This window comes from Acanthaster planci, linkage group LG12 (assembly GCF_054643075.1).
Source record: "Acanthaster planci isolate LZ-2023a linkage group LG12, COTS_SCS, whole genome shotgun sequence".
Lineage (NCBI taxonomy): Eukaryota > Metazoa > Echinodermata > Asteroidea > Valvatida > Acanthasteridae > Acanthaster > Acanthaster planci.
The window spans coordinates 13,579,866-13,592,463 of record NC_141788.1 but is presented as its reverse complement, the minus strand read 5'-3'; the positions used below and the strand labels follow the sequence as shown (position 1 = coordinate 13,592,463).

Here is a 12,598-nt window from a genome sequence, read left to right as displayed (position 1 = left end):
CTTATGTCGTATTTTTAGTTAATAATATGTAATTATTGTATGACAGAGGATGTATTGCTTCAGCGCGAAATCTTAAGACCCGCACCACACGCCCCACGTACATGACGTACACAGTTCTGGCCAAGGCTTGACGTTAAAAACGGTGCATTTTTAAAAATAAGTTAGTCTGAATATTAGAACTCTACAAATGACCTTTTAAACCTTCTTAGCATGATAGGCACTCTTTCTTAGGACTCTAATTGACAGTTGCCCGATGATCAGATGATAATGCGCCCAACTTGAACTTGAAGTTAGCCTAAGGCTAAGCCTTGCAATAAAATTGCTTAGGCCTGTTCCTACTGCCTGGTTAGACCTACAGAACTGCAGGGGCCAATTTGAGCTGTTTAAGCACAAAATTTGCATAAGCGTGAAAAAACCTTGCTTGACAATCAGGTTACCAGCCAAAACTCCATGTGATGCATGTTGTTTTGGAATGGTATTCACCTATCGCCTGGTTAGCATGACAATCACATAGATTTTGAACTGGTAGGCCTAACTTTTGTTTTTTAAGCAAGGTCTTTGTGCTTAAACAAATTTTGTGCTTAAGCAGCTCTATGAAATTGGTCCCTGCTTACTATTAGTTACACTCAGGAAGAAGGTTACCATGGTTTCTTTCATTTTTTAAGTTAACATGCTTAATTTACGAAGTAGCTCTTGTTCCGTAACCGTAACATGACTTCCAAATTCTGGTATTGCACATTTATCATTGCCAGTCTACATGTATATAGCCTTTATAGGCCTAAGGCTTTGGTTTATTTCCATAGGCCTACAGCTGTTGTCATGGTTGTGGCATTGTGATGGTACAATCGGTACGCATGCTGCTCTACAGTCCTTACAGGTTGGGATGGAGCCCACTTGTCATGGGAATTTGTTTTTCTTTCTTTTGTTTCTTTATTTTATCAATCAGATCGCATGTTTACTTTTTGTAACATTACAAGTTTTTCTTTTCTTTTTTGGAAGATTCTTAGGTCTTATCCGGAGAATTTTTTAAAGGGAAAAAAGTCTGAGGTCCATTTGTTGTAGACTGGTTTGGTTCCTATTTTCAGTGCACCTTACTGGTGCAAGAAAGTAGATAGAAACCTGTCAAAACTTTCATAACAATTGCAACTGTGAGGCCCCTCATGTGCACAGAAAGTTTGCTTGAGCCTTTGCCCTCTACTTGCACCTTTATACATAATCTCTGTCATGCCCAAACTCCAAATGTTTAGAAAATGTGATTTGTTGAGTTCCACATTTACTCTGACAGTCCTCAATCCCCGATTTTAATATTATTTTTACATACACCCCAGGGGTTTAGAATTAAGGGGCACAAAGTATGCCCTAACCCTGTGCGCCATATTCCCTCCCCTTCTCAAAACTTAGGAAGGAAAAAACTGGTGATATGTGTAGTCTGCCTCAGTCAGTGTTTTATCTTTCGCTCCATCAAAGCACTTGCAGTTCAAATCAAAGATCATATACATGTATCACTGCATAGCTGCGCAAGCTGGAGAACTTCACTGTGAATATGCATAAGACGTAATTGCCTGGGCGCCATTTGAGCAAGCAGTGTGTCTGCACAATGCACGTTAATGCATAGGCACTGCGCCAGGCATGCACACTGTGTGTGCAGGCACAGTGCCTGTACCTGTTCGTTAATGTCCACTGCCCAGGCGTGTAGAGTACCGAAGTGAATACGTCATATGCACAATTAGTGTGTAAAAGGCCTTAGTGCGAGAACCAGTGCGTGAACCAACTGCACTGCACTTTCTGGTTCACAGTGACGTCACACTTCGGTACTCTATTGCTTGCCTGATTGGCGCCCATGGTGATTACATCTTTTTGGCAGAGTTCTCCATCTTGCACTGCTTGCTTTCCAGAAAATGAGGACCGTTTAAGAGCCTACACCCAGATCTGTGGGGTTCATCTTCTGCTGCACATGTTCATGGGAGTGCAGCGACAACGAACCCCACAGTTCTGGGGGTACCTATTGCCAAGTATGCCCTAGTTACTTGAACTTAGTGTATTGTCATTGTTCAATTGTGTATTCTTTCAACTTTCTAGGGAATCACTCTTGTCGTTAATGTGTGACTATAATCCCTGCAATCATTTCACCAATTCACTTGATTTTATGTGCAGGCCAAAATTAATTTTATGAGAAGTGAAATCCTTGATTATGAAAACGACATGATGAGTGGAGGCAGGCGATTGGTGGAAGCGTTGCAGAGGATTAGTTTTGGAGAGTCACATGGTCTCCAGATCGAAGGATTTGATTGGATGTTTGACGATGAAGTGGTGACACCCTTCTTGGATTGGTTCTGTGATAATGTAGGACCCTCCAACCTCCTCTCGGACCGGGAAATTAGGGAGTAAGATACATTTATTACATCAACTCTATCTGATCAGGAAATTATGAAGTGGCCCATTGATATAAAACCTGTTGTGTGTTTACATTCAAGTCACTTTCTAACTCACTTTTCAGTAAATGCTGCTCTCTACTTTTCTAGAAATAAATTGTTCCACCTGGAGATAGTTTTTGTAATCAAAGAAAGTTGGGTAATTTCCCAGGTTTTTAAATTCCTGTACACTTTAGAGCAAGCTTTGAGGATGGATATAAGCTCCTGGAGGTATTGGAAGTTGATAACATACTTGTTTCCAAGGTGAAGTTTAGGTTTGTTTTTGAGATCAATGGAGACCAGCTGTCATGGATTACTGCATGGATGTGCTTAGTAATCCCCCCTTGATAAAAAGAAAGATTCAACAACATCGACTTATTGAAAAACTCCAAGCCCATCATTTGCACATCCTGAGTCACTGTTTTGGGCTGGCCTTTGTTAATCATCCTTTAATTATCTGTTTGAGGTTTAAGATGCTGGAATCGTCTGGTGAGGGCATCTTAGAGGGAGATCAGTTGGAGGATGCACTCAAGAATGCATCTGTTCCCGATGAGACAGAGGAGCTTTCTCCAGAAATGCTGAGGTCAGTCAGCCCAACTGCTGATAGCCAAAGACTTAGTTGTACTTTGATTCCTTGAATTCTTACAACTTTCAACGACAGGACGTGTAAACTTACAGCGATTTTCCATGACATTTTCACAGGGAGAGTGTTACCATGCCCTTGTAATTTCTGTTTACAGCAGCAGATAAGGTGCACACATGTTCCTATGCCCCTGCCCCTTTACATTGAATTTGTACACACTCAGAGGTCTGACCACGTGTGGTATTCTGAACTGACCACGGCTGGTAATCATGGCAAGTATTTCCCTACAGCATTGTATTGTGTATAGAAAAGATGATGCTACATGACTCTCAACAGTCGGCATTCGTAGTGTTCCACTTCATTATGAAAAGTGGCTTGATATCTTCGTGTAAAAGTGGTGACTATTAGCCAGAAATTATGCCACATCTGGGACTGTTTCGTCGGGAAATAAAACTGTCTGCAAGTGATCAAACAGCATCTTGAAAGATAATTGCTTCTTGCAAAATAGCTTCTTTGAAATGCTTTTTGTTAAAGGGATGGCATTTTACAGATGGAAGAAGAGCTTAAAGCAGCGCAGCTGAGGAAAGAACATCTGTTACAACAGAGAAACAAACTAAGGTGACTTTAGTTCATTTCAAGTTTTACACCCCTCTGTTAAGACTTACAATACACGTTTTTGATGATATGTGAATCAGACCATCTAGTTTCACTCAAAGATTCTTGCTTTTTCTTGATCTCCTTTAGTGTTCATCATACCAGGTTAACTCATAAACTGACTAAGATGGGTTTGGTTGAATCAGCTACTAAAAACCACTACAAGAAGAAACTTGAACAGAGCCAGACAGACAATGTTCAGGTGAGGAAAGAAGTTCTTCAAGCCATTTCATGCACAACATGTTTGATACTTGAGAACTTCTTGTTGCAGTGTTAGGCCTAACTGAGAAAATAAGTGGTGAATTGTACACCAAGATTTATTCAGGTATTCCACATTCATACAGTGGAAAGAGTAATTTCATGAGGTGATAGATGGAATGTTCCATTCCACTTGGCTTGGCCCTGTAGAATGGAACATGCCGTCAGTAACCTCATAGAATTATTCTTACCAATGAACTCGCAAACATTCGGTATTCATATACTATTTCACCATTTGCTCTCAGATGAACACAGCACTTGAGAGACTAAGCCAGGCTACTAAAGACCTGCTTCAGTTATATCACCGCATTGATGGCATGAAGTCAGACAGTGATCCATCAAACACATCCCATGATGCTGTGTTCCTATCCCAGCAGCCCTTGGACCACTATCATCACACAGAAGAGCGATTCACCCAAGAATTAACAGGCTTTACCAAAAAGCAGTTTTTTGAGGTTAGAAATCGTATTCGTTCAGGGGGGAAGGGCTTCACTAACATTTAGACTTCACTAGAGTTTGCTGAAATTCTGAGATAGCAAGTTCAAAGAACCGAAATTTGATTTAAGTTACTAACTGACTTTTCTTCATGTCAAAAATACCTTTTTTGATATCATAAATGCCAGGGCATTGCAGAATTGGTCGGCCATGATGAAGGGTCACGCTACCAGATCCTAGACATCAGTAACCCCAGCAGTTTAGCTATCAGAGGAGAGAAGCAACACGTGACCAATAGCGACTGCAAAGAATTGGCCAGGCTCCAAGCACTGTGAGTAGTGTGTTTGGGTTTTTCTGTAGTGCTGTTGTACTGTCTATCATTGCCTTGGGTATTCTATCTGTAGAAATTGACACACTGATGTGTATTGAAGTAACTGATGCCAAACTGATCTGCTCTGTGACTGCTGCTGATGTTGTTAGATGATGGTTGGACTTCAACACTAATTGTCATCAGTGTTTCATGTTTTTTTGGACAGGCACATTTTGGGGGGCTTAGCTTCACTTTGTATACATCCATTCATAAGGGGTTCCTGCACATTCTTAAGGTTATTTTCAGTGGAGTTTTTTCTTTTAGGTTTTTACTTTTCTGTTGCTAAAGGAAAACACCGAATCTTTTTGCTTGCAGGCCACCAAATGCTAGTCGAGTTCAGTTTTTTTTTGTCTATCATGAATCCTTGTCTTTGTAGTTTGTACACCCTCCGTGCATGTGAATGTTACCGCACTCTGTCAAGCACTTTTCCATATTTCTTACTTCTCTAGCTACCCAACCAGTCAGAGAAGATGCATTAAGGCTCAAGTTGAGGAGGCTCGCTTGCTTGCGGCCTGTAACTTCACTGGTGACAAGCTACAGTCACTCACTCATCAAGGGTACTCAAGTAGCGTAACTGAGCTGAGGTGAGAAAAACTTTACCCAGGGATATCAGACTTTTGGCAATTGCCGGAATTTCAGCTTTCTCGTATTTGGGGGAAAAACCAGATCTGTTCTTCGGTATTTGTGGGCCAGAACAATGTTTTTAACACAGGAACTTTCAGGTTAACTTTCACTAAAACTTTCAAAAGACAGCACCTTCCAATATCCGGTGTGCTGTAATATTGTGAAATAATGATTTGATCTCCACATAGCGTGGGGCACCGGATAAGCAGCGTCCTTTGAGAGACAAGTATTTGGAAATCCAGTCTAGCTTCATCGGTTCCCATGCAACTCTTATTCACTTTAGATACATGTAGCTAAAGTAGGGAACCAGTTATGCTCATGCATCATGGTTTCGTGATAGTGAGTGTGTGCAGCATGTACACACATGGGCATCGTTTCATGTGTCACAGTTGGTCGTTGTGTTAAGTTTTGACTTCTAAAGATGTTGAAATGGAAGTTGAAAGTGCTGAAAATGTAAAATTAATTATTGAAAGTGTGAAATATAAGTTCAACTAACACTGGCTAGAATCAGAACACATTGGATGGCTGTTTCATTTTGGACTAGCATTACATACACCTATGCTTTAGGGAAGATTAAGCACAGTTCATCATGTGCTACCAGACTGTGCTTTTGCCGGTTAGCCATCGCTAGCCACACAAAAAACCAACACACAAGTGGTCACACTTTTTCAAGCAAAATAAAGGCCAGAGTACAATTTAGTTCAAGTCAAAAGTACAGTTTAGTTCATCAGAAAAAGGGGCCGGATACTCAGGTGTTTTTGCCATTGATGTTCATTACATGCAGCTTTTTTAGTAAAATCCCCAGCGTACGTATTTCACCCGTATTTTCCGGTGCTTTTATGCCTACTTTACCCACGTGCAAAATTGTCTGGCCCTGGACTGAGAACTCCCTGGCATCTTGGCATACCAATTTACTAACTTTTGAATATGTTGTGTTCTGATCATCTTTAGCGGGATCTTCAAGATTTGATCATATATAAATTGAAACCGTCAGAAGTCTTCCAGTTACCAGTGTGTAAGCACATGTATGTATGTTCTGTGTGTGACACATGTTGGTGAAACAAGTCTGAGCATAAGGTGACTGAAACCTTGGTCAAATCTTGAAGGTACCACATACGTGTATCAAGTTTTCTATTTAATTGTGTTTGCCTTTAGTTGCTTGGTATTTCTGCTTTATTATTTGGTTTTAGTGAACGACTTAAAGAGGTGCAAAGCAAACTCCAGTCCATCCAGAGGATAGGGGCAAAGGTTGCAGAGACTGACCTTTATGACCTGATCCAAGAGAATGCAGTGCTACAAGCTACAAGGGTCTTGTACGGAGACTATAACCTAAAGATCATGAGACAAGACTACTTCACTTCCAAACAAGACCAGGTATGAGTGAGTTATAAATGAATCTTTTTCTCATAGTCTTGGGTCAGCATGCCAAGATGCCACTTTCAGGAAGAGTAGCTTGTCTCAACACGAGGTTGTCCCAGTGAATGTTTTCATCAGTCTGAAGATGTGTTCAGTTCATCTTGTCTTGGTACTGCATGTGACCTCATCCCAATAAGCCATTTGCGAGTTAAATTTGAATAAAATCTGGTACACTGAGTTATCTGATTGCACGTAAACATAATTTGGTTTCCCCCAAACTAAGGACACTGTTGCTATACCTCGTGATTCGGGGCAAGCTTTCGCATAGCAACCACCATCTCTGGAATTCTCTGGAATGGACTGGTTCCTTTGTTCCCTTCTTATCCATTGAGAACAGTGTATTGTTGCAAGGCGTCTCTTATGTAACTAAGCAAAAGCTTGCCCTGAATCACAAGGTATTTCAACAGTGGTTTTAGCATGGAGAATTCAAGTTGTAATTTTCACATAAGAAAGCAAAATAAATTTTAAAATACCTAAGATGGCAATTCCTATCGGTCAAGAGCCTGCCGCATGGCCAATGTATGGCCGATAAAGCTAGCTGATCAATAAAAGCTCTTCTTCAATGTTAAATGAAATTTAGACTCCTATGAAATCTGGTCCCTTTTCCCTTGTATTGGTGAAAGTTCTTAATGCCAAATAAAAATACTTCTGCTTGCGGTTTCCCGACTGACCCAAATGTTTCGGTGCGACCTTAAAATTCTCATCAACATGTTAGAAAAATAACTTTTTAAGAATTTAAAAAAAAAAATTAAAAAAATAAATCCTGTTGTCTTTTTTGTCCTTACAAATCACCTCTGAACAACCTTTTTTCACATTAAATGGTTTTTATTCGCCTGTTTTCCTGCTTACATTTGCAACTTTTGAAAAGAAACTTCCGTTATTTTGACGAGTTCCCTTCGTGTTTTGCAGTTGCTGTGGTGAAAACGTGCACAAAGCTTAATGCATTAAAGCAGTGCTGGCATGGTTCCTGCTGCGCCGTGTCCATGCAAAGAACATGGGATGGAAATGTGGTAACCAGTCTATACTAAGAGTGTCGTTACACAACAGCTGTATGTCGAAAAACATCAATGTTGCAAGAAGATTTCTGCAAGTTAATTCACAGAACTTACTCAGTTGTCTATGTGTGTATTTAGTATGTTCATGAGTTAAATTTTGGGCTGCTTTGCTCGTCCTTTAAGCAAGCATGCTTCCGTAAAATTTCCTGCCGTGGCACAAGGTTTATTGCCCACCCATCTGGATGCGCCATGAAGGCTTATCACGCAATACACAAACATTGTTGGCCAGTTTGGCGGTTTGATTACCTGACTAGCAGTGTGCATAGTGATGTAAATTGTCCATAATTCATAAGAATTATCGACTGTAGAAATTTTGACATAGATTAAGGCAAGTTTTTATCCCTTTTTTAGGGATTTTTATAGCTTTCCCCATTCATGCTATTCAATCAGCATAAAAAAATTGACCCCCCTAAAAAAGTTCTGGCCTACCAACCGTATTTTTAGGAGGAATGTTAATCGGAAGCAGAATTTTTTGTTTTGGCCTAATCTTCCCTTTTGAATGTGCAATACTGACAATGGGTCTCAATTTTGAGAGACTCAAATTTACTCATTCTTCTCTACTTCATGCAGTATGTGGTTGAAAAAAATGAAATAAAACTTGTGCAATGACATTGTTGGAACTTTAGAATTTCAGAAGAATGGACACTATCAGCATCCAATCTCTTGATCTGGTCAAGCATATGTTTAAATTCCTTTATTAAATTGTTCAATTACAGAAAGTTCATAGGTATTAGGTAACAACTTTGTAACCCAACTTAATAAAATGTGTCATGAGTCAGCAGGGCCACCGTGAAGTCAAAGGCCCGTGAAAGAATCTTGCACAGTGTGAATCAATGGAAATCCCCAACATTTTTGTTCCACTTAATGTCCACTTTTATTAAGATGCTCAACTGAGTGATACATCAAAACTAAATGCTGTGTTTGCTCTTGTTAATCAAATGTTAATAAATTACTGAAAAAATGTTGTAAAGACTCGAGAAATGGGTTTGCGGGTACATCAAGGAATCAATCTCTTTTGGGTGAGGTGTGGTTCTTAAAAGAACCGCTGATTGTTAACTCGACGATTCAGCCAGTGTGCTCTGGCCGTCCTCAGGAGAGTGTGGCGGACTGGAGTGGATAGCTGGTTATAAAGGTAATCCAGAAGCGGTGGAGCGTGGAATGGGATTCGCGGGTTGTGTTACTCAGGGTGTGCTTGTTGCATTAAGGTGTTGGATCTTGGAATTGGCAGGAAACCTTGGGTTCGGGTATAGGGGACCCTTATGCCAAGGGGGAGGAGACGAGGGTGGCTTCAGGTAGAGAAGACCCTAATGCCTGGGGCGGGGGGGGCATGGTTTCTGGTATGGTAGATCCTACTGCCCGGGAGTGGGTGTCTGCTTGGGTGCTAGTAGTGGGCGCCAGATGTCACTGAACTTGAAACTGATGTCTTGGGGTACGGTGTGGTGCTGGAAGATCTTGATGACTTCTCGGATTCTCCTCGGGAGCCAGTTCTGGATGGGGGCGATGAGTTCTGCTTTGTCCCGATGTATACTTGACCACATTCACGTGGAATGCGATATACACCGGGGCGACTGCTGGGTGGGTGCTTGTCCCCACTGCTGTTTTCTGGCACAACACCGTACCCCAAGACATCGGTTTCAAGCTCAGCAACATCTGGCTCCCATTACTAGCACCCAAGCAGACACCCCCTCCCGGGCAGTGGGGTCCCCTATACCCGAAACTCATCCCCCCCCACCCCAGACATTAGGGTCTTCTCTATCCACTCCAGTCCGGCACACTCTCCTGAGGACGGCCAGAGCACACTGGCTGAAACATCGAGTTAAACTCTCACCGGTTCTTTTAAGAACCACACTTTAAAAGCCTAAAAGAGATTGATTCCATGGTGTACCCGCAAACCCATTTCTCATGTCTCTTCCACCATGCAAAGCTTTAAATCTTACTTGTTAAGATGCATTTTGTGGGATCTGCATTCGCAAATTGTTTTAACTCGAGGGAAATTTAATTAAGATCTAGTATTAAAGCATAGTGGTTCTATCCTTCATCGACCTGTTACCCCAGCTTTATCTCACATCCGCTAAAAGTCAATTATAATTATACATTTATGACAGATTTGGCCCTTGTTTTTATTCCAGCTGATAGAACAGTTGACCAATCAGCAATCTCGTCACAAGTTCCTACTGATGGCCTATGAGGTTGAGGCCCACAGCCATCGTGAGACCCATCGTCTGCTAACAGCTTCAGAGCAGCTGCTATCAAGAAATCTTCAAGCTCAGCAATCTAGAATGGTCAGTAGGATTCCTCTTCCTAACACATTTCATTCAAACGCAAATGCTGTTTTTAAATTATCCTTCCAGATTCATGTGTTAAAAAATTACACGTTAATAATTATGTCTTGCAAAGTTCTCCATGCACGTTCTAGGAACATATAAGTTTTGCAACTTTTTAACCACTTTACTTTACTCTTTACTCTACTCTCCTTTAATGGCCAATATCACTTAAGGTTGGAAATTTCGCTGCAAGTTGGTTGGGTTACTGTAAAGTAACTTTCTTGAGACCTACATTATACAGGCAAGTCAAACTTTTCAGAGGAAGTAGGACCTCAGAACATTTGATGTAATATCTTGGAAGACCTTTGACAAGCCCATGTTCATTTGTCCACAGTGTATGATGTCTGACCCAAGTCTAACACCACCATCTGGTATTCGCAACACAATTGATAGCCGGGATATGTTTATCAACAGACTGCATAGCATCATTGGTAAATATCTCAAGGAATTGAAATAAAAATGTACAAAAAGTGCAAAACCGGTCCTATGTGTAGGATTTGTGCAGTAAGTTTGTGCAGTATACCAATATTTTAAACATCTTGGACAAGACAAAGCACTTCTTTTCAGCAGCTTTTTGTGATGTCACAAAAGAGTTATTGAATTAGCTTTATCTGCCATTCTTGAAATTATCATTTTGTCAGAAGTAGGTGCCAACTAGCAAAATTAATTCAGCGGGAAACAAGTTTTTTATTTCAGGTTTTCTTGATAAAGTTTATATGATAGGCTTATTACTGCTGTCTTGAGTTAAAAACTCATCCATTCAAAACTGTCTGCTTCAAGTTACCACACCTAAAATGACTTGCATTAATTGTGCCATGATTGATGAAGCATCCCAGACATACCCACGCCTGGACCTCCAAGAAATTCCATAATGCCTCCTGCATCATTACTTGTGGCATTTACCATTCCATATCATTTTGTGAAGCAATCTAGGAATTAAAAACTATAATTTTAGCACCAAACTAAATGCTGCTTAAAACTAAAACATGTTTTTTTGTTGTCTAGTTGATGACAAGGAGAAGAACGGTCACCAACAGCTGTTTTTGACATACAGTAGCCTGCTAGAGGGCGCTAGACAGCTTGGAGAGAGACTGGCTTCAGTTCAAGAGATGTTATCATCTACAAATAGTAGCCAGGATTCCCGGCTGGCTGATTTGTAAGTGGGAAATGTTGTGCCTGACAAGTTCTGTTAGTGAGAACGTCTGCTGTTTTTATTGCAGATCAAATGTTGGAGTACTGTAATTATTTGTCCGTGGTTGAAGTCCTTTTTGTTGTGAATGTTTCTTAACATAATTGTCTGCTGAGCTTGAAGACACATGCAGATTCTGCTCCAAAAATAACTTCTTTGAGACACTTGTGACCAACACAAACCAATCATGCGATGCATTCAGTCTGTGTACATCATACAACATTCTGTGTGGCAGTGGACCGAGACACTTGCTGTTTGGAATTAGATTCAAAACCTTCAGGCCAGAAATAATGCAGGGAATTCAAGACAAAGGGATAATCATTATTGACTGGGGGACGCACAGTATCCTTGGCTTTGCCTAAGGTGCTGTAAATCCCTCAGGTGTCAAAATACATCCCACATCACAAAAATATTGTGAAATGATGCTACTGACATAACATTCCTCATTATGCTGAAGGGTTTGCATGCATATGGGTGAAGCAGCATCATATTTATTGAGAGACTACTTTGGACGTGTTGATAGCAATGACTGACCACCTCCTTGATGCAGTGTCCAACAATGCGCTGATTAGACTGCTTGCTGAACGACGTGTACAGTTTCAAATTTTTCATTGTAAATGAGCAGAACTTTTTTCTTATCCCAATTCTGAGCAAATAGGCCTGTTTTGAATATTTCTGTGGACTGTCATCTACTGTATGCTAGCATTTCAATGCACTTACACATACATTAAAACAGCCGAGGTTGGAAATTATATTGAAATAAAAAAATATCACCCGAGAGAGGTCATAGCCCTCTGTAAAGTGTTTGATACCACTTAATGCCATTATTTGTGTCATTCTGACATATATTTCTGGGTTTAGGCAAGAATCAAAAGTATTACTTTGGAACTAATTTCAGGCCATGTATTCAAAGAGAAGATACATTTATTTATGTTTTGCCAAAATTCAGTAATATGCTTGATTGTTCACCATTGCCTGTATTTATAGGGAATCGACTTTAAAGACATGTGAAGACATGGTGTATGCTGGCTCAGCCACAGTAGATGGTCAGCCTGTCTTGAGCCCCCCTGACTTGATGAATGGAATCACCCGGTTAGATCAAACACTACAGAAACTGGAGCAGACCATCCGGGATATAATAGGGGATTACAACAATAAACTTAAGGTGAGATTTCTTTCTGAAAGAGTAGCTGCAATGTAATATTTCTTTAAACAAACCTTCAAAAAATGTACTTTGTGTCTCAGTTAACCAGACTTTCAACTTATGTTTCACCACTTC

At 40.5% G+C, this 12,598-nt stretch overlaps 1 protein-coding gene across 5 annotated transcripts in view; it reads left to right on the top strand.

Moving 5' to 3' along the window:
• LOC110987199 (HAUS augmin-like complex subunit 3) overlaps window positions 1–12,598 on the top strand; it is a 32,939-nt gene that overhangs the window by 16,848 nt on the left and 3,493 nt on the right. Inside the window, exons 1-14 of one of the 5 annotated variants that reach the window (XM_022249716.2) lie at window positions 68–142; window positions 804–877; window positions 2,155–2,384; window positions 2,878–2,994; window positions 3,529–3,612; window positions 3,739–3,850; window positions 4,152–4,361; window positions 4,530–4,672; window positions 5,161–5,295; window positions 6,526–6,709; window positions 9,936–10,088; window positions 10,465–10,561; window positions 11,136–11,286; window positions 12,307–12,484. In XM_022249716.2, coding sequence (XP_022105408.2) covers window positions 2,170–2,384; window positions 2,878–2,994; window positions 3,529–3,612; window positions 3,739–3,850; window positions 4,152–4,361; window positions 4,530–4,672; window positions 5,161–5,295; window positions 6,526–6,709; window positions 9,936–10,088; window positions 10,465–10,561; window positions 11,136–11,286; window positions 12,307–12,484 — 1,779 coding nt within the window. In that variant the 5' untranslated portion in view covers window positions 68–142; window positions 804–877; window positions 2,155–2,169. Of the gene's footprint in view, window positions 1–57; window positions 161–803; window positions 878–2,154; window positions 2,385–2,877; window positions 2,995–3,528; window positions 3,613–3,738; window positions 3,851–4,151; window positions 4,362–4,529; window positions 4,673–5,160; window positions 5,296–6,525; window positions 6,710–9,935; window positions 10,089–10,464; window positions 10,562–11,135; window positions 11,287–12,306; window positions 12,485–12,598 lie in introns of those variants that run through there. The other 4 variants (XM_022249717.2, XM_022249714.2, XM_022249715.2 and 1 more) reach the window with 4 other exon arrangements.